We start from the raw sequence: 21,541 nt of genomic DNA on the forward strand, positions 1-21,541 counted from the left end.
ACTATAAAAGTAGTGCACTGGAGGACGCCGAATGTCATGGAGTGCTTGTGGAGATATCGAGAAGTCACGCTGCCAGGCTTTCTTTTTTTTTTTTCTCTCTTTTTTTTTACAGCACAGCAACGGGCAACAAAAATATGTGAAAAAACAAAGCCTGCTAACTGTTGCTCTCATATCATAATAAGTACCTATCGAGTGGCCAAAAAAGAGGTCAATTTCGTATTACAGGACAAAAAAAAAAAAACTAGATTTTCCCTGCGGAGATATAATGGCCCGAGACGCGGATACAGACTCGTAAAGCTGTGGGGTTCCTTTGGCACGACGCTAGAGTAAAGGTAAAGTTGGGAGCTTACGCTATTTGCTGCGCGTGGCGGCGGTGCTCACCTCCATACCATTGACCCTTAACCCGGTAGCTGCGGGGATCGTTTCTTAATGGTCCCTCTAAGCGAGAAAAATGAGAAAAAATCATCACTCACACAAACCATTTCATAATATATATCAAAGCATGTGTGATCAGTTTATGCATCATCTATTTTCGGGGGTTTATATTATGGCACAAATTTGGCCCGTCGCTGCTACACGGTAAAGCCACAAATTTGGCCCGTCGCTGCTACACGGTAAAGCCACAAATTTGGCCCGTCACTGCACTTACTCCTCACTTTCTCCTCTCCTTCTGTAATGCCAGTATTTAAATAAGGACGGAAAAACAGAGATGTAGGAAGCAAAAGGTTGGCTAAGTATTGTAAGTAGTGGCTTTTGTAGGAGCTGTAGGCCTTTCCAGGGGTAGTTTTATGACCCTGGTGGTAGTTTGACCCTTCTTCTGTGCCATGAACCTTAAAAAACACTCATGAAAACCCGATTGATCCCCTCTTTGACCTTTAGAAATAGTCTCACGATGGTGTCTTAAAATACGCCGTTACTGCGTGAGACTGGAGCATTTCAAGTACTAACGGTTTCAGACGATACTTATGACTACTTACAATACTTAACCTTCCTTTTGCTTCCTACATCTCTACTTTTCCGTCCTTATTTAAATACTGGCATTACACTTCTTGCTAACACTGCTTCGTCTTTGAACTTTGATATCTTCTCCCTCTCCTTCCCATACACCTGGTTGGGCCCACTCACCTTGCATGCCCCACCTTCTCCCTTGCCCACTCACCCCCACCCTTGCCCCATCTTTTCCCTTGCCCACTCACTCCACCCATGCCATTCCGTTCCCTCCCCTAATGCTCCATCTAGTTGACCTTCCATGAGCAAGGGTAACAATAAATAGCATTTCAAAGGCTGGTGTACACATTTATTTTTAGGAATCATAATTGTTTAATGAGGCATATAGTTTCTACATACAACAAATTAAACATAGGATGATTGCAACAGTATATACAGGAGTTACACAAAGGGGAGGGAGGGAGGTAAAGGAGCGAGGGGTCAGGGTCGGGGAACACTGAAATATTTGGTTAAAACGTTTTAGTGTCGTTATAATGTCTTTGTAAATCATCATCAAACAGCCGACCGTCCATAAACTTGTGCTTACGGTGTGGCGGTACGAGCCCGACACGGGGCACATCGTTGGGCGAGAGAGTGGCAGGTGGAGAGACTTGTTATGAAAGTATAAGAATGAAGAATTTACAGAGAATGGTTTTGTAAGTTTTATTGCTGCTTAACACTGCAAATATATGGATTCACATTATGTATATAATAATATGGGACAACTCTGATGTAATATGGCACCTCTATATACATTAAAGACACTTACTGAGGATCATCGGAAATAATGCGGTTTAGGAATAAGTATTTCGTAACCTCATTAGTATCCAGAATTTTCCTATTGCACACCATGATGATTAAAAGAAAGAAGATCAACTGAGCAATGGTTCCAACCAGCTTATAATCATTATCTTTGTTAAATACATTCATTAAGGGTTTTCTCAATGGAACATTAAGATATTGAATTCATTAAATAGAAGAAACATGAGCTTCAATATATTCTCGGATTGAAACTTTGGGGGCGGGTCAGTAATGAGGGATTAAAAACCTTGGTACAGTATGTATAGATATAAAGGAATATATATTTGTTCAAACACAATGAGAAGCATTTATGTACAACCCAGGACAGTAATAATAATAATAATGGAAATGATAATTAACAAAAATTACACAAGTAGATAAAAGGTTGTTGAAGACAGTCTTCTTTACAGGGTGAGAGAACGTGTTTCTAGAGTTGGTCTAGTATCACACACAGGAGCCGCCTCAACAAAAGGTGGACCGCTTAATACTTGTAAACAGTTCCATCTTGCTGCCAAAACTTCCTTATTGTCGGACAAACGCGCCGTCCATGATCCCGTCCCTCCAGCGAGCCTTAAACTTCCCACCTTTTGTAAATGAAGCTTTGGTTTGGATGTCATTACCTAAATTAGGAGGTCCACACAGAATGGGTCGGGTGGGGTGGGCAGGCAGGCAGGGCAGGTCAGGGAAGGTTAGACGTCAAAAAGTCGTCATCGCCGCACCTCCGAGAGTCTGTTCACTCCTTCATTACATCCTTTTCCACACAGTTACTCCTTAACGGTAGTGGTAGTAGTAGTTATATATCCCATAGTATATAACTGATAGTAATGTACACGGTTAGGAGTGAGCAGCGTAACACAACCTTTCAGGGGGGGAAGGGGGGGAGGGGACACATCCACCACCTCACTTGCCATACACGGGCCTTGGAGGTTATGCAGTCACTGTGCCGGGAAACACATCCTTTAAGTAGCTGCGCACAGGTCTCAACTCAAAGAAACTTGCCAGACGCAGAAAACTCCCTTTTATTGGTCTGTTCATCACTGCACACATGACTTTTCCTTCCAGCCATGTGTCAGCCACTAGAGGGCAGTCCAGGGTCTACGCCAACACAGACGCACACACGCACTCTGCCACAGCGATGATTGTACAGACCAAGTTGCCGGCGGCCCTTCGCATTTGACCGCCAGCGTAGGAATGATCGGCCGTTACTCAGAAGGGTTTTGTCCTGCCTTTGGCCGTAGGGAAGCACAGGGTAACATTTGGCACCATAGACGCACTACAGTACCCGCAAACCATACCTGCAAGAGCCCACAGATTAGTACACAGGAAGAATAGTACAGAGGTCTTAGTATATTGAAGCTTAACCCGGCAGCAGCGACGGGCCAAATTCTTGCCATGATATAAACCCCCAAAGTAGATGATGCATAAGCTGCTCACAAATGCGTTGATATGTATTATGAAATGGTTTGCGCGAGTGATGATTTTTTTCTCATTTTTCTTGCTTAGAGGGGCCTTTAAGAAACATGATCCCTGCAGCTACTGGGTTAAACAATCCTCACTGTGCAGTGGTGATCCTCAATTCCATAAAATACAAGGTCTATTTGCTTTGCTGAGCTACCATGTCACCAAATCAAACTCTAGTGTTGAGGAAAATCATATATATTAAATTTCTTATGTCTTATTAATTCAAACTTTTTTTTTTCAGATATAAGGCCGGGGGGAGGCGCCAGTGGTACGTAAACATCCCGTGGGGGACATCCCGTGGGTCCCTGAGAGAGAGAGAGAGAGAGAGAGAGAGAGAGAGAGAATCCTCCTAGGCAAACCCCTCTCTATTCCTCCCCCTTTCTCTCCCCCCCCTCTTCTCTCTCTTTCTTCCTCCTCCCACTTCTCTCCCTCTCTTGAAAAAGCAAATGGATCGAGAGAAGAAGAGGAGCGAGAGAGCCTTCAGGTCACCACCCCTCCACGCCCCAAAGACTTCTTCCTCCACGTACTCATCACTGCTGGTCGTGTGCAAGCCAGGCGGCGGGGACCCACTGAGGCTCGCGCTCCAGCATGTTGATCTCGTGCAGCAGCTGGTGGTAGGCACGGTCCACGTCCTGGTTGATGATGATGAGGTCGAAATAGTGGCCGTACTGTTCCTCCATCTCTCGGGCCTTCTCAATCGTCTCCTTCAACTCCTCGTCCTGGAATGGAAGGTTGGCTGTTAGTTAGGCGTGAACATGTGTGTGGTTATATGTAGTTCTCTATCATACAATCTGAAGCCTTTTTAAAACTGCACTGAATGTCTTATGGCCTTAACTTCCTGTATTGTCCCTCCTTCAGCTCCTCATCTTACAGACACATACATAACATAGGCAAATGTATGAAAGGGTGCATGGAGTCTCTTACAGCCTTGCGTTCTCTATCTCTCAATTTTAAATCTTCTGTATGATGCTCTGAGATGACTTTATATGGATCTTTTTACTTTCTCTGGATACTTTTCTAACATAGGGGGATGTGAGTGTATGGAGTCTCTTATAGCCTTGCATTCTCTATATATCAATCTTAAATCTTCTGTATGATGCTCTGAGATGACTACTGTACTTGGATCTTTTTAACTCTCTACCAAGCCTCAAAAACTCCTCCCAGTGTCTCATACCTTGACGGGCTCCCCTAACCGCTGCTTCTTCTGCCTCAGCTTCTCCAGCGAGGGCGGAGCCACGAACACCACGAAGGGCTTCAGGTCCGACCCCTTGAGGATCTTGAGGGACAGGGGGTGGAGGTTCAGGACGCATATCTTGCCGGAGTTCACGACCGCTCTGATGGCCGCTATGCTGGTGCCGTAGTAAGCCTTCTCGTACTCTCCGTGCTCCACAAACTTGCGCGCCAGAATGTCCGACTCAAACTGCGTCCGGGAGATGAAGTGGTAGTCCTGGCCGTCACACTCTGTCTCTCGCCGAGTTCGGGATGTGTCTGTGGGAGGGAGCGAGGATGTAGTGTGAGGTGGAGGGAAGGAAAGGAGGGAAGGAAGGAAGGAAGCATGTATGTGGTAGAAGGGGAGGGAAGGGAGCATGTAAGTAGTGTGAGGTGAAGGAGGGAGTGTGTGCAAGTAGTAACCTCTCCTCCTGAAATTGACCTCTCTTTTTGGCCACTCCTCTGTACTCTATTCAGGAGCAGTGAGTAGCGGGCTTGTGTGTGTGTGCGCCCTTGAACTGTCTCCTTTGTTGTAAAAAAAAAAGAAAGAAAGAAAAGAAAACTAAACTAGTACATTCCTCCTCTCGACTTACGTGGAATGGCCGCAGCGAACCTCTCCCTGTCCTCCATCAGCTTCTGCCGGAGCTCGTGTCGCCCGATGTTAGGTGGGCCGATGAGCACGATGGGACGCTTGCGGTTGGCGCGTGGGTAATACAGCGCCACGTCCTCGTAGGTCAGGATTTCCTCGGAGTCAAAATCTGCGGGGAGTCAGATGTGTTGGGACGGGAAGAGGAATGGTGTGACGTAATGTGTGTTTCCGGGTTAATGGTCAAAGGATATGCGTCATTTTTGTCAACTTTTCATCCGCTCCTTGGTCTGTTATGTCATTAGAGGATGTACTTTAAAGGGTATCGATGTCAACTCTTATACACGCAAAAATATCATACCAGGAAAACATACTCCACAAACTACAAACTGAAATACAAACTCTTGCTGCCAACTGTAAACCACTCACACACACACTAGTGAAATACAACAGAGCCACAAGAAACACAACATACAATAGTTACGCCACATTCTGTCCGAGCCAAGTCAATCAAGCAATCAGGCATCAATCCACAACCTTCCAGCAACCACATTGTTATTTCAAGCCAAGCCAACAGGAACTTTCTACCATCCACCAGCGAGCAAACAAACATCCATCCACCCAGCCTCTACCCATCCACCTCATCCACTCCCTCCGTGTTTACCAACCCCGTACCAACATCCAGGTCAGACATGGAACTGCAGCGCCGCCTCCTCGAACTGCCTTTCATACAGCGGCAGGTCGGGAGAGCAAAGCGCACGGTTAACACTCTATTCCTCACGGGCGACCCTCCGGCCCTGCTCGCCTCGGACATGTCAGCACAGGGGTTGCCAAGACCAGTGATAGGCAGGGGTGAGTTGCTCCGTGCTGGGTGACACAGGTGAGGGTTTGGGTTACTACAGACACATGCAGAGGCAGAGACCAATGGGCCCTCTTAGACCATGCAGGGAGGGGGGGAGAGAGAGCTGTGTTATGGTGAAATGTGAACTGTAGGAGACTGAGGGAGGGAGGAAGGGGGGGAGATGTGTTATTTAGGAGGAATGTGAACTGTAGAAAATTGAGGGAGAGGGAGAGCTGTCTTGTTATGGTGAATTGTAGGAGACTGAGGGAGGGAGGAAGGAGATATGTTATTTAGGAGGAATATGGATTGTAGGAGATTGAGGGAGAGGGAGAGCTATCTTGTTGCAGCAAAATGTGAACTGTAAAGAGACTGAGGGCAGGATAGCAGTGTTGTTTAAGTGGAATCGAGCTGTAAGGGATTTCTGTGTGGTGTGTTATGTGATCTTAGAAGGCTGAACCTGAACACCCTTTGTAAATTATGAAGAATAAAGGAGATTGATGGCATGTGAACTGTAAGGAATGTGAGTGTTGTGTGTAATATGATCTTAGGAGCAAGCCGATTGAACTGAGTAGCTGTTTTGAAGAGCTGATAATATAGAGGTTAAAATATATGAGTGTATCTAATTTTGGGCGATAAGTGAAGTAGCTAACATGCAGGCTAAGTGAGGTAAGGCATACAGTGACAATATTTACATTTACAAGATGCTAATAATGTCGGGTTTTCCTTTACATTCCACTTAAGGTTCCTCGGTGTTTCTATGACGCTGAAAATAAACCATGCAGTGAAGGCAGATTTCCGCCTATCGTCTGTGAGTGAGGGAACACGTACTGCTTGCATTAGAGAGGAAGAACTAAGTCTATTCATGGTATATAGATAACTCGTGCATTTGTTAGTGAGCTGAACTATACTGTTTTGCTAAGTCATGCCAAGACGCTATATTTCAGTCATCTATCTCTAGTTTCATGCAGTCATTTCAAGGAGGAGAATATCAAGGCACCTCTCCACCCAAAATTGACCTCTCATCATTTTTTAGGAGCAGCATTTAGATTTTTTATGCCCTTGTGTTGCTAAGTCATGCCAAGAAGCTATATTTGAGTCTTCTATCTTTTGGGAATATAGTTTCATGCTGTCGTTTCAAGGAGGAGAATATCAAGGCACCTCTCCACCCGAAATTGACCTCTCTTTTGGCCACTCTCTACTTCTATCTTTTATTTTGGAGCAGCATTTAGCTTTTTCATGCCCTTGAGCCGCTTCCTTTCCTGTAAAAAAAAAAAATGTTGTCGGGTTTCCATTCACAGAGCTTTGTGTCGTCTCGTACCTTCATTGTAGTTCGGGTAAAGCATTTTCTTTTTCTTCTTCTTCTGATGTTTCTTGGCACATAACAACTTGCCCTTTTTGGTCTTCTCCTTGTTGTTGTTGTCACCCACGACTGTTTGTCTCATCGCTTCACGGCTGGAAAGAAATGTTCGTGTGAGGAAGTATGCTCAAAAAGAACCAGCTAGCTTACACTTCTTAAAATAACATAAGAAAGAAGAGGGAGAGGGAAAGAGGAAGGGAAGGAATGCTGAATGAAGGGAGAGAGGAAGAAAATAACATAAGAAAGAAGAGGGAGAGGGAAAGAGGAAGGGAAGGAATGCTGAATGAAGGAAGAAAATAACATAAGAAAGAAGAGGGAGAGGGAAAGAGGAAGGGAAGGAATGCTGAATGAAGGAAGAAAATAACATAAGAAAGAAGAGGGAGAGGGAGAGAGGAAGGGAAGGAATGCTGAATGAAGGGAGAGAGGAAGAAAATAACATAAGAAAGAAGAGAGAGAGGGATTAATACTGCTTGAAGGAAACTGATATCTTGCCATAATGTAAAATCCTTGGTGTTAAAATACTGAATCATGAGGAGAAACAATTGTGCAAAAAGTTTACAATTCTTTAAACTGCTTGAAAGAAACCAATATTTGCCAAGGCGTAAAATCCTCATAGTTAAAATCTAGTCAAAAGAGAAGTCCACAGTGCCGCCACAGAGGGTCTCGGTGCCACAACTCACTGCTGCTGGAAGGACTTGGAGGGGATGAGGCCGGCAAGGGTCTGGTCCTCCTCGCCGTCCCTGTACGCCTGCCACCAGTTGGGGTCTGTCTGGGATATGACGTGGAGGATATCGCCCTTCTGGAAGCTCATGCCAAGTTCCCTGTGGAGAGGACGGGAGTGAGGTCGCATGTCACCCAAATGTCTCAGGCCGATAACCTCAAGCCTTTCAACACACACACACACACACACACACACACACACACACACACACACACACACACACACACACACACACACACACACACACACACACACACACACACACTTGATACAGCTTTCTTAGAGGTTGTGGGTGTTTCCAAGGGTAGTTTTATGAGCCTAGTGATAGTTTGACAAGGCTTATACATTGTGAATGTGGAAAACACTCATAAAAGCCCCACTAAACTGAGGCATTTTGAAATACTTTTTGTGATATGTTGTGGCGATGAAAGCCCCAGAGGAAGAGGACATGGATAAATAGGAATAAGTGAAGGTCATTAGCCCCTTCAACACGACAATGCATATACTGCGTCCTTGTGTGCCCCGTACCATATCCGAGGACGCGCATATTGTGTCCTGGCTCGCTTTAGCCAATATACGAGTTATTTTATCTATATTTTTGCTTACATCTCAAAATTATCAATTAATTTATGTTTATTTATGTGCACCATTTAATTCTGCATGTTTTCATATATATAATACATGATGATTATGTTGAGTTTATGGCTGAAAACTTGTTATATTCAATAGCGACATTTGAAATTTGGCGCACACGGCGATCCCGGATACAGCACAGGGCGCTGTTTTGGCCCAGCCGTAGTGAAGGGGTTAAACATCCTAAAAGCCCTCACCTGCAGGGTATGTACATATCCTCCTCGGGGTCATAGTCAAAGTGTGCCTTGACGTGTATTGTCTGCGAGAGAGGCGGCCGCGCGGGTGTGGTGGTCTGCTGGCCGCTGGGAATGATGATGAAGGTGAGCGTGCCCGTCATGCCTGCAAGGACGACACTCACTGATAAAAACGCCTCGACATAACAAAAATGAGTCTTCTAAAGTAGTCGAAGTTATGGTAATTCTAGATGATAGGACTAGGGAATTTTCAGGGCCCTATATAGTAACTGCTTGGGGTTTTGTTAGGTTAGATTAGGTTAGGGTAAGTTTAGGGTATCTTCAAACACATGGTAGCCAGCACCTTATGGTATAAATCAACAAAGCATGACCTCACTTAGTTATATATAAAGGAGTGAGTTGGAGATGGAGGTTGTAGGAAGAAAGAAGAAAGAGGAAAGCCAAGGAGAATATGGGAAGATTGTTTAAGTGAAGACTTGACAGCGAAGGGATGATAAGAAAGATGGAAGCTACAGAAGACATCCTAACACACACACCAAAAACGACAACAGGAACAACAAACTCACCTGCAAGCATGTCGCAAATATCGTTGACGGACTTGCCCCTCACTTCCATGCCGTTGACCTCCAGGATCTCATCTCCCTCGTGCAGCAACCGAGACTTCTCCGCGGCGCCGCCCTTCACTATGCGCCCGATGATCACCGAGTCGCCTTCGTTCCTGATTGTAGCACCCTGAGGAGGAAGGACGATGATGCTGTAAACTGCCCTGATCACTATCCTTATACCTGTTATTTTCTCTTTTTCTACACTCCCTCCCTTCCTCTCTTCCCCCCCACCACCCACACACACACACAAGCAAACCATCAATCTTTTTTGTTTCCCATATATCAATCATTATCCTCATTACTCTGTTCTTTAACTCGTACACTCGTACACTTGACACAACCCACCTCAAGCCCTTCATAAGTACTCCATATCTACATCTAAGACCATTATAATTACAGTTTAGACTTTGATGCTAAGTGCCACAAGTATATAACTGTTTAACTCTTGCATTAGGGATTAGGCTGAGCAAAATAGTTACCCTTTAAGAGATGAAAGAGTGAGGATTCTGTTTAACTCTTGCATTAGGGATTAGGTTGAGCAAAATAATTATCCATAGAGAGATGAAAGAGTGAGGATTCTGTTTAACTTTTGCATGTGTCAAGTCCACCTTCTAAGACTTACCAGGGGCTCATTGGTCTTGTCAATCCGCACGATCTTGACACTCTCCTCGGGGTAGTTGGTGACCCTGTCCAGCACCTCCTCCTCCGGCAGGTTCCCCACCGGCAGGGGCTCGCGCTCGGCAATGCTGTCGTGCACGTGGAGCAGCCCCTCCATTGAGTATTTGTTGAGGATGTCGATTAGCTCCGCCGCCTCAGGTACGGAAAACTCCTGTAGCTCCTGAAGACACTGCAGAGGGAGCGATTTTGGCGTTAGTTTTTACAGTGACGGAAGCAGCTTGAAAACACACACAGGAAATTAAACAAAACACAAAACAAAGAACACAAAAAGAAAAAAGGAAAGAAAAAACATTATGAAAACTGCATATCCTCAAAATAACTAAGATTCAGTGAAAAAACAGAGTAGCAAGAGTCCCTAAATAAACTACAAATTACTTAAACAGATAAACAGATATGTACATAGGTAGAAAAAAAGAGTATAAATGAATGAATGAATAATAGATAAACTAGAGAATACCAAGACTCCTAAAAGAAACTAAGACATTTAAACAAGAGAATCAAGTCCTTCCAACTACGCCTCACTTCAACAAGGGAACAAAAGTCTACCAACCTCCGCCACTAACTCTTGAGCGTTGTCCGTCACAGGCGTGGGAGGTCTGTTCAAACACCAGGTTTCTTGCACCTTGTTGTGGACCGCAAGCACCTTCTGAAACTCTGGGTTGGTCAGGAGCTGGGCAACCAAGGTCATGTCCTCACTGATCCGATGACCGTTCGACTTGAGGACCGTCTGGATTCTCTGCAGCGACTGAATGAGCTCGTTGATCCCTAGGAGACAAGATTATGGTGTGACGGAGGAGGATTTCACAATAGATGCTCTCTCTTCTTTTCTTTGTTATAAAATTTTGGTTCTCTTTTTTGACTCTGAAATTATATTATGTGACTGAGGGGGGATTTACACAATACTCATGTTGTTCTTTTCTCGCTAAATGGTATGCTTAAGGTTAGGTTAGGTTAGGTTTTAAGCCTCCCACAAGAACGTCCTTAGCGCCAATACTAAAAGCCAAAGAGTGTAGAGAGAGGTCCTTGCTACACACCGTCATAAATCACTCTCTCAGCTCCTTCCATCCCTTCTCACATACACTGGACAACTTGCAAACTCCTCTTCCTCTCTTCCCCTCTCACACACACCAGCAAACCATCAATATTTGTTTTAGTTTCCCATTTATCAACCATTATTCTTATTACTCTTCTTTAACTCTCTCTTTCTCTCCCAGTTCCACCTCTCCCTCTTTCACTCCTCTCCCATCTCTCACACCCAAGCCCTCTCCCTCACCGATGACCTTGTTCCATACTTACCAATCACTTCTTATTCCTGCCATCCTAAACTAACTAATTAACGAAGGAAACTCTCTCTCTCTTTCACTTATTACCTTATTGTTTCACACTTACCAATCACTGCTCTCAACCCTGCCATCCTAAATTGACTAACTAACGAAGGAAACTCTCTCTCTCTCTCTCTCTCTCTCTCTCTCACCGATCACTTTGCTGGGCGTCTCGGGGCTTTGTTTCGATTCCGCTCCGCTCGGCATCTCCTCCGCCGTCGCCGCCTCCGCCACCGCTGAAGCCGTCGCCTGCTGCGCCTCCTCCACCGCGAAGGCCTCGTTGACCACTCCTGAGGCCACGGGTTTGTTGGCCAGCTGCTGGAGTTTCTGGGAGGAGCGCAGGGACGTCCGCAGCATCGCCTCCTGCTCCTCGCGTTCCCGTCGAAGCTTGAGTTCCTCCTGTAAAAATGGTGGTCAGTGAATTTTTTTTTTTTTTTTTTTTTTTTTTTTACAGCAGAGGCGTCAGGTCAAGGGCATAAAAAAGGTAGCAAATGTGAAGAAAAAAAAAGCCCGCTACTCGCTGTTGTTTGGTTGTTGTGGGTGATTGCTGGTTGTGGTGGTTTTCGGTAGTTTGAAGAGTGTTTGAAGGTGGGTATGGGGTAAATTAAGCTTAGGAAAGGTATTGGATGTGGTTGTTGGTGTTAATATTCTTCCCCTTGAAAAAAATAACTACAATGAGAGAGAGAGAGAGAGAGAGAGAGAGAGAGAGAGAGAGAGAAACGAACCCAATCACCCATCAAATGACCCTCCCTTACACATCCTCACCCACCCCACCCATCCCCTCATCCACCACATACACCCATACTCACCCACACCCACATACTCATGACCCAACATACTCCTCCCTGACTCACCTCATACTTTCTTATCCTGTTCATCTCAGCTTCCGTCGAGGGTTGCTGAATGAGCGTCTCCTGCTGGCCGGGGGGGAGCTGAGGGGGGAGCTGGGGCTGGTCGGGAATGCGGGGGGGCGGGGTGGGCTTGGGGAGGGTGCCATTCTGGGGGGTGGCTGTTCCTGATGACCCCCCCTTCCTGCTCCCCTTGCTGCTGTTGTTGTTGTTGTTGTGGATGGGGGTGATGGTCTGTCCCTGGGGCTTCGGTGGAGGGTACCTGGAGAAGGGGATGAAGGAGGGGAGGGGGTGATTAAGGGGGTCGTGTTACCTGGTTGTCATGTAATTTGGTTGTGTTGTTACCTGTGTGTTGTTATTTGGTTATGTCACCTGGTTGTTATATTTCATGGTTGTGTTGGGTTGTGTTACCTGCTCGTGTTGTTACCTGGTTGTGTTGTGACCTGGTTGTGTTGTGACCTGGTTGTGTTGTTATTTGGTTGTGTTGTGTTAGTTGGTGGCGTGTTATCTGGCTACGTGTGTGTGGTGGTGTTGTGGTGGTGGTGATGTTGTGATGGTGGTGATGTTGTGATGGTGGTGATGTTGTGATGGTGATGTTGTGATGGTGGTTGTATGTGGTGTATATGATCTCTTCCTTAACACACCTGAATATGAAGACCTAACATCATCCATAGCCGTCTACACTTTCTGAACACACCCTACACAGACCTCATTATAAGACTTAACTATCGAATGACCCTCAAGTATTACATCAGAGCCTTGTATACTACACCCAAAACTAACCTCTTGATTAACACAACCTCTACACACACCTGCATATGAAGACCTCACAGCCTCCTCCATTGCCGTCTACACCCTTTGAATACACCCTACATACACCTCACTAGACTAACTACCGAATGACCCTCAACTATTACACATCAGAGCCTTGTATTACACCCAAAACTGACCTCTTAGTTAATACAGATTCTCCACACACACCTGCATATGACCTCACAGCCTCCTCCATTGCCGTCTACACCCTTTGAATACACTCACTAGACTAATGACTCCTCAACTATTACACATTAGAGCCTCTGTATTACACCCAAAACTGACCCTCTTAGTTAATACACTTAACACAGACACTTTACACAGACGCCCTTCACACACAGCCTCCCCGCTAGCACACAGACGAGGGACTGATGGGCAACGAGAACCTTCAAGTGATCCGAAGCTTTCTGAACCTTTGGAGCGAAGCAATGGAACGGAATTGGTGTTTCGTGGGTAGCTGTTGTTGGGGGTTGTTTGAGGTTTTGGATAAGACTTCTATGGGTGTGTGGAATTAGATATGTAGAATTAATGTAGTAGTAGTAGTAGTAGTAGTAGTAGTAGTAGTAGTAGTAGTAGTAGTAGTAGTAGTAGTAGTAGTAGTAGTAGTAGTAGTAGTAGGAGGAGGAGGAGGAGGTGGAGGAGGAAGAGTGCGTGTGTGTGTGTGTTTAAAGAAAGCGTAAGACAAATTTCACGATTATTTGTCTTACGTATACATTGATTTGCTGTTGAGTGTGTGTGTGTGTGTGTGTGTGTGTGTGTGTGTGTGTGTGTGTGCTGACCTGGGCGGCGTTTTGGTGCGGCCCACGAAGGAGTCTGGAACGTCGACGGCCATCTCGCGGTGGCCGGGGTCGAACTCCACCATACTGATCATGTTGTCGTAGCCGATCTCCGGGGCCGAGATGACGGTGGGCTGCTGCTGCTGCTGCTGCTCCCGGTGCTCGCGGCCCTTGCGGGAGTGCCTCGGGGTGCTGCCGCCGGCCCCCTTGTGGCGCGGCGTGCCCCTCCCGACCTCCCCGCTGCCGCTGCTTCCGCCCGACTTGCGCGAACTGGGGAGAGAGAAAAGTTGGAGGTTAGACGCGTGTTCCGACTTCGATGTGTGATGGAAGACTTCTGAAGGCGTAAAGAAGAAGAAGGAGAAGGAGAAGAAGAAGGAAATGGAGGAGAGAGAAGAGTTGGAGGTTAGAAGGCGTAAAGAAGAAGAAGGAGAAGGAGAAAAGAAGGAAAAGGAGGAGAGAAGAGAAAAAGGGAAAGGAGGAGAGAGAAGAGAAAAAAGAGAAGGAAAAGGAGGAGAGAAAAAGGAAAGCTTGTCAGGTAGTTCAAATAATAATAACAACAAAAAATAATAACAATAACAATAGTGATAATAATAATAATAATAATAATAATAATAATAATAATAATAATAATAATAATAATAATAATAATAATAATAAGTAGAAGTAGAAGAAGAACAAGAACAGGAAGAAATATGAACAAACCAATAAACAGATAGAACAAACGAACACACACACACACACACACACACACACACACACGAACATACTAACCCCGTCATAAACTTGAGCATAGTAACGTTGGTTCGAGGACAGAAGGCACCACTTGCTTTAGATGGTCCCTACTACTACTACTACTACTACTACTACTACAACTACTACTTTTGCTTGGCCCTAGGGTGTGGTGGTGGTTGTCGTCCATCTCCTCGTCATCGTGCGCCGCTCAGCCATTGTCGTACGTGTATATAATCACTACCATGTTGCATTGTCTACGACCTTAATGAGGCGTAAGTCATTCTGAGTCATGCGGGGCTGTTGTTGTGGTTGTTGTTGTTGTTGTTGTTGTTTTTGTTTGGTTTCTTTCGTTCTTTTTGTTTTTGCTTTCTTTGTCGTTTTCTTTGTTTTGATCAGTTTTTCAGTTTTCTTTGTTAACATAGTTTTTCGTTTTCTTGTTTTTCATTTCACTTTTTCATTCCTGTTTTTTTTATCTATTGTTTTTTTTCTTTGTTTTGTTTTGTTTTGATTCCTTTCGTTCGTTGTTTTTTTGTCTTATTTTTCGTTTTTTCTTCACTTTTTCATTCCTGTTTTTTATCTATGTTTTTTTATTTTTGTTTTGTTTTGTTTTGGTTCCTTTCGTTCGCTGTTTTTTTTGTGTGTGTGTTTTCTTTTCGTTTTCTTGGGTCTTCACTTTTTTATTCTTGTTCTCTTTCATTTATTTTTTTTTCTTATTTTCGTTCTCTCGTTTTCTCTCTCTTTTTAATTTTCACTCTTTCTCTGGTTTTCAATTTCATCATCATTCTTTTTCGTCTTTTTTTCCCTGTTGTTGTTCTTTTCCTCTTTTCCTTTCGTTTCTCGTCTACTTTATTTGTTTACTGAATGATTTTTTTAATTTTACTTAATATTTACTTTTTTTTACAACGACGTCAATTTCTGAGACGTATTTTTTTTCTCTCTCTACGGGATATAAAAATAAATCTTTGCTCTATTAACAAAAACAATGCTCTCTCTCTCTCTCTCTCTCTCTCTCTCTCTCTCTCTCTCTCTCTCTCTCTCTCTCTCTCTCTCTCTCTCTCTCTCTCTCTCTCTCTCTCTCTCTCGACTGTACACGACGTTTATCTAATCAAAGGTTGGAGTGAGGCGTTAATCATTGTATGCGTGCGTGCGTGTGTGTGTGTGTGTGTGTGTGTGTGTGTGTGTGTGTGTGTGTTTGTGTGTCCTCTCCTTTCCTTTCCTTCAAACTTCCTTTCTTTCTCTTCACTTTCCTTCTTCCCTCTTTCTCCATTCTCTCTTATTCCTATATTCCTTCAATGTTTCTCTTTTTTTCCTCCTCATTCATTTTCTTTCAATTATTTTCTCTCGGTTTTCATTTTCCTCAATTTTTTCCTTCACTTTCTTTTTCTCCTTTTTTTCGTCTCTCATTTGACTTGCATTTTCCTTCATTTTCCATCCATATCTTGTAATCGTGTCTCTCCCCTTTCTTTCACTCTATCTCCTTTCTCTCTCCTACCCATCAACTCCTTTCTATTCTTCACCATTTCCTCTTCTTCCTCTTTTTCTTTTAGGTCCTCCCGTCTCCTTTCTCTCTTACCCATCAACTCCTTTCTATTCTTCACCATTTCCTCTTCTTCCTCTTTTTCTTTAAGGTCCTCCCGTCTACTTTCTCTCTTACCCATCAACTCCTTTCTATTCTTCACCATTTCCTCTTCTTCCTCTCTTTCTTTTACTCTCCTCGTCTCCTTTCTCTCTTACCCATCAACTCCTTTCCCTCCATCACCATTTCCTCTCCTTCCTCTTTTTCTTTCACCTCTCCCCTTCCTTCTATCTCCCCCATTAATTCTTTCCCACCCTTATCATCTCCCCGCGTTCCTCTCTCCTCCATCGCTCCCAGCCTTGATAGCACGGCCGAGATAAGCTATCGGTGACATCAGGAGCTTATCTCGCTTATAAATGACAAAGGATTCAACACTACACAACATGGACTTCCTGCATAGGCGCGAACACGGGGCAGAGGGGGTTAGAGAGGAGCACAGGGACGCACATGAAGCTCGTGGCTCATACGGGGTGACTGAAACTATAAAATCTAAACATTCCCTGATCTAAAAACAACGAATATTTTTGAAAGCTAATGAAATAAAACGTCATCATCCTCTTCAACCCTATAAAAAAAGGAAAATAAGAGGATCCAATGCCACTTGACAAGATCTAACTCTCTTAACCCTCTTCCTGAATCTCCCCAAGAGTCAAAAGGGCGATATGACGGAGATAAGCACGGAGGCAACGCGTAGCAACTTGACCTTTTCCCTGCCCCTGTATAACCTAATAAAACACCATCATATAAAAAGAAAAGAAGAGAATCCAACACCACTCCACAAGATCAAAGCCTTTAACCATATTCTCGAACCTCCCTAAGACTCAAAAGGGGCGACATGACGGAGATATGCACTGAGGCAACGCGTACCAACTTGACCTTTTAACCTGACCGTGTATAAAAAGGAAAAGAAGAGAATCCAACACCACTTCACAAAATCAAAGCCTTTAACCATATTCTCGAACCTCCCTAAGACTCAAAAGGGGCGACATGACGGAGATATGCACTGAGGCAACGCGTACCAACTTGACCTTTTCCCTGACCCTGTATAAAAAGGAAAAGAAGAGAATCCAACACCACTCCACAAGATCAAAGCCTCTAAAACATATTCCTGAACCTCCCTAAGACTCAAAAGGGGCGACATGACGGAGATAAGCACGGAGGCAACGCGTAGCAACTTGACCTTTTCCCTGCCCCTGTATAAGTAGGACACAGTATACCACGATACAATCAGGGTGCGGGCGGGCGGCGGTCCACGTGGCTCGCATCGACTATCTAGAATCGATACGCCAGCAAGAGGTCACTGGTGGTCGAGCGGCTCTCAACACATAGCAAGTATTTCTAAACGTATCTACGCCTCGGTTCCCCTGTTAAAAAAAGCCTCCCATTGAAGTTCCTGGACTGTTTTCTGGCCCTACTCTTAAGGAGGGTTCAGGAATATGGTTTAATGGCTTTGATCTTGTGGAGTGGTGTTGGATCCTCTTCTTTTTGGCAGGGAAAAGCTCAAGTTGCTACGCGTTGCCTCAGTGTTTATCTCCGTCATATCGCCCGTTTTGAGTCTTAGGGAGGCTCAGGAATATGGGTTAGAGGATTTGATCTTGTGGAGTGGTGTTGGATCCTCTTCTTTTTGGCAGGGAAAAGCTCAAGTTGCTACGCGTTGCCTCAGTGTTTATCTCCGTCATATCGCCCGTTTTGAGTCTTAAGGAGGGTTCAGGAATATGGTTTAAAGGGTTTGATCTTGTGGAGTGGTGTTGGATCCTCTTCTTTTTTGGCAGGGAAAAGCTCAAATTGTTACGCGTTGCCTCAGTGTTTATCTCCGTCATATCGCCCGTTTTGAGTCTTAGGGAGGTTCAAGAATATGGTTTAAAGGGTTTGATCTTGTGGAGTGGTGTTGGATCCTCTTCTTTTCTATTTATATGATGGTGTTTTATTAGCTTATACAGGGGCAGGGAATAAGTCAAGTGATAGTTTTACGCGTCCTCTGCATTTTGAACGGGGCGGGGAAATCACTCATGAAAACCCGGTTAATTTATAGGGGAGAAAAGTAAGGAATCGAGAATGAGGAAGAAAGTGAAGGAGGAGAGTAAGAAGAAATGATGAGGGAAGGACAGAAAAAGAAAGGAGGAAGAAGAGGGTAAAAATAAAGAAGATAAAGAAAAAGGAAGAAGAGAAGAAGGGAAGAGAAGGTGGAGGAGGAGGATAGAGAAAGATTAGAAAGAAGAGGAAGAAGATAGATAAGAAAAAGAAGAAATAGACAAAGAAGGAAAAAGAGAAAGAGAAAGAAGAAGAAGAAGAAGAAGAAGAAGAAGAAGATAGATAAGAAAAAGAAGAAATAGACAAGGAAGGAAAAAGAGAAAAAGAAGAAAAAGAAGGAAGGAGAAAAAAAATAATCTATGTGGCCTGTTTAAAGCATATCACATTTATCTTCCATTCTCTCCTTCTCCTTTTTTTTTCATTATTTTTTCATCCATATTTTCCTCCTCCTCCTCCTCCTCCCCTAGTGATAGTTTTACACATGATCTCCACGGACCCTGAACTACAAAACCACCCATGAATACCCGGTTAATCTTTTATGTAGCCTTGGGAAATTATAATACAGGTGAGCTCGGTGCGTTTTATAAAATAACCCATACACTCACACAAGCCTCTCAGCACCGACCCTTTCTTTTTTAGAGGGGAAGCTTCTGTCCGTTATGAAAAGGCTGAGGCTGAGAGGCGTTGATCTAGTATAAGGATAAAAGGAGGAGGAGGAGGAGGAGGAGGTGAAGGAGGAGGGAGAAGACTAGGTGGTTTAGGAGTAGGAGGAGATAAGAGAAGGTATGGGAAAGGACGTGTTGAAGGGGTATTGTAGGAAGTTAGATAAGGAGGAAGAGGAGGAGAGGAGAGGAGAGGAGAGGAGAAAAGAACAATTGCATCAAGGAGGAGGAAGAGGAGGAGGACAACTTAAGGAGAATATATTTAAAAGGAAGACAAGAAAATAAAAATAAAAACAATAAGAATAGAAAAATGAATTATAAAGAGGAGAGGGAGGATCTCTCTCTCTCTCTCTCTCTCTCTCTCTCTCTCTCTCTCTCTCTCTCTCTCTCTCTCTCTCTCTCTCTCTCTCTCTCTCTCTCTCTGACATTTTTTCACTATGACATTTTTCACGCCTGGGAGAGAGAGAGAGAGAGAGAGAGAGAGAGAGAGAGAGAGAGAGACGGAAGTGGGCGAGGTGGGGCTTGTTCATCACTTCCGATATTCCAACCCACGCCCATGCCTCCCCCTGGCCCCGTTTTCCCCTGTGGCACTGTTATCTATGCAGTCCCCCCCTCCCCCCTCCACCCCCTTCAGGAATAGTAAGCATCCTCGCAGCCTCACGAAGTCTTATGGGAGATCAGACCAGGCGGAGATTAGACCATTAAGCATACGAGCATCTGGTGGAGTGGTCTGGAGAGGGAGTGAGAGGTGGAGAGGGGTGGTTAGTGGAGTGGTTTACGAGGTGGTGATGTGGTGGTGTTGTGTCATTAGAGTTCAACTCCACATGGCACTAAACACATGAGAAGATGAGTGCCTATGAGTTTTGTGATATAATGTTCTTCAGTGTAAAATCTCTCTCTCTCTCTCTCTCTCTCTCTCTCTCTCTCTCTCTCTCTCTCTCTCTCTCTCTCTCTCTCTCTCTCTCTCTCTCTCTCTCTCTCTCTCTCTCTAATGCAGTGATCTTTATTAATTTTCTTCTTTTCTCTTCACAAACTCCTCCTCCTCCTCCTTCTCCTCCTCTTCTCCTCCTTACACCTATCTTTATTCCTCCTCCTCTTCTTCCTTCCTGTACCCTCCTTCATAACTTTCTTCTCCCTTCATACATCCTCTCCTCCTCCTCCTCCTCCTCCTCCTCCTCCTCCTCCTCCTCCTCCTCCTCAAGACATCGGGGTCACTAATAGCTTTCTCTCACTCTTGATAGTACGAAGGAGGAGGAGGAGGAGGAGGAGGAGAAGGAGAGTAAGAAGGAATGATAAGGGAAGGACGGAAAATAAAAAGAAGAAAGGAGGAAGAAGAAGAGGGTAAAAATGAGGAAGATTAAGAAAGAGGATGGAGAGAACAAGGGAAGAGAAGAGAAGAAGGAGGAGGAGGAGGAGGAGGAGAATAGAGAAGGATTAGGAAGGAAGGAGAACGAGAAAGAGGAAGAGAGGAAGAGAAAAAAAAGGATAAAGAAGGATTAGGAAGGAAGGAGAGAGAAAGAAGGAGAGAAAGAGAAAAAAAAGGAAAATACTAACGAGAAAAAGAAAATAGGAAATAAAAAGAGAAGGGAAGAGAGGAAGAGAGAAGGGAAGAGAGGAAGAGAGAAGGGAAGAGAGAAGGAGAGAAGGGAAGAGAGGAAGAGAGAAGGGAAGAGAGGAAGACAGAAGGGAGATCATAGTCACCTCCTCCTCCTCCTCCTCTTCCTCTTCCTCCTCCTCCTCCTTCTTCCCTCCGCCTCTTATTGATAGAACGGAGAAAAAATAATAAAAAGGTGTAACGGACGTGACTGAGAGACACGAACGAGAGAGAGAGAGAGAGAGAGAGAGAGAGAGAGAGAGAGAGAGAGAGAGAGAGAGATTATTTATTATCTCCACGTCGCTTAGTCAATCACATGCTCTTCTTCTCCTCCTCCTCCTCCTCCTCCTCCTCCTCCTCCTCCTCTTCTTCCTCCTCCTCCTTTACTTCTCTCTTCTTCATTATCCTCCTCCTCCTCCTCCTCCTCTTCTTCCTCCTCCTCCTTTACTTCTCTCTTCTTCATTATCCTCCTCCTCCTCCTTCTCCTTCACTTCCTATCTTCCTGTCTTCTTGTATCTTCCTCCTCCTCCTCCTCCTCCTCCTCCTCCTCCTCCTCCTCCTCCTTCTTATTATCCTTCCTTCTTCCTTCTTCCTCCTCCACCTCCTCCTCAAAAATATTCTTAACTTTGTGTATGAAAAAAAAAAATCTCTCTCTCTCTCTCTCTCTCTCTCTCTCTCTCTCTCTCTCTCTCTCTCTCTCTCTCTCTCTCTCTCTCTCTCTCTCTCTCTCTCTCTCTCTCTGGTACTAAAAAGGGTGATGGGATGGATAAGGAGACTTTGAATCACTCTCAAAAAAAAAAAAAATGCGTCTGTTGAGAAAAGAACAATAAAAGAAAAAGGAAAAGAAAAAGCGTGAAATGGGATTCTTAGAGTGAGATAAAAGACGTGAAATTAAGAAAAAGAAAGAAAATAGGAAGAAATTGAGTCCAGAAACCTATTTACCGAGAGAGAGAGAGAGGAAAGTAGTACAGTATTGTTTGCTTTGACCTAACACACACACACACACACACACACACACACACAGACACACACGACCCCCCAACACAAATACAGCACCTTCCATTGCGACTTCCTCCTCCTCCTCCTCCTCCTCCTCCTCCTAATTACCTTCACA

At 44.5% G+C, this 21,541-nt stretch overlaps 2 protein-coding genes across 7 annotated transcripts in view; one reads left to right on the forward strand and one right to left on the reverse strand.

Annotated features, from left to right (window-relative positions):
• Nucleotides 1–1,283: 1,283 nt before the first annotated feature.
• LOC126995166 (uncharacterized) overlaps nucleotides 1,284–21,541 on the reverse strand; it is a 155,514-nt gene continuing 135,256 nt past the window's right edge. For 5 of the 6 annotated variants that reach the window (XM_050854450.1, XM_050854451.1, XM_050854452.1 and 2 more), the window contains 14 exons: nucleotides 13,836–14,102; nucleotides 12,250–12,505; nucleotides 11,548–11,794; nucleotides 10,624–10,838; nucleotides 10,018–10,242; nucleotides 9,357–9,522; nucleotides 8,794–8,935; nucleotides 7,923–8,063; nucleotides 7,204–7,337; nucleotides 5,720–5,911; nucleotides 5,052–5,216; nucleotides 4,424–4,737; nucleotides 3,777–3,968; nucleotides 1,284–3,083 (listed from right to left, as the gene is read on the reverse strand). In XM_050854450.1, the coding sequence (XP_050710407.1) occupies nucleotides 3,780–3,968; nucleotides 4,424–4,737; nucleotides 5,052–5,216; nucleotides 5,720–5,911; nucleotides 7,204–7,337; nucleotides 7,923–8,063; nucleotides 8,794–8,935; nucleotides 9,357–9,522; nucleotides 10,018–10,242; nucleotides 10,624–10,838; nucleotides 11,548–11,794; nucleotides 12,250–12,505; nucleotides 13,836–14,102 (2,653 nt within the window). In that variant the 3' untranslated portion in view covers nucleotides 1,284–3,083; nucleotides 3,777–3,779. The remainder of the gene's footprint in view (nucleotides 3,084–3,776; nucleotides 3,969–4,423; nucleotides 4,738–5,051; nucleotides 5,217–5,719; nucleotides 5,912–7,203; nucleotides 7,338–7,922; nucleotides 8,064–8,793; nucleotides 8,936–9,356; nucleotides 9,523–10,017; nucleotides 10,243–10,623; nucleotides 10,839–11,547; nucleotides 11,795–12,249; nucleotides 12,506–13,835; nucleotides 14,103–21,541) is intronic. The other variant, XM_050854453.1, reaches the window with a different exon arrangement.
• Nucleotides 14,621–18,438, forward strand: LOC126995168 (uncharacterized). Its single transcript, XM_050854456.1, has 2 exons — nucleotides 14,621–17,566; nucleotides 17,706–18,438. Exon 1 carries the CDS (start codon nucleotides 15,426–15,428, stop codon nucleotides 16,458–16,460), a length of 1,035 nt encoding a protein of 344 aa, XP_050710413.1. The 5' UTR covers nucleotides 14,621–15,425; the 3' UTR covers nucleotides 16,461–17,566; nucleotides 17,706–18,438.

The sequence above is a fragment of the Eriocheir sinensis genome, chromosome 7 (genome assembly GCF_024679095.1).
Source record: "Eriocheir sinensis breed Jianghai 21 chromosome 7, ASM2467909v1, whole genome shotgun sequence".
Taxonomy (NCBI): domain Eukaryota; kingdom Metazoa; phylum Arthropoda; class Malacostraca; order Decapoda; family Varunidae; genus Eriocheir; species Eriocheir sinensis.

Coding starts and splice junctions, on each gene's coding strand:
- LOC126995168 (XM_050854456.1), top strand. CDS start 15,426: ATGATTTTTTTAATTTTACTTAATATTTACTTTTTTTTACAACGACGT.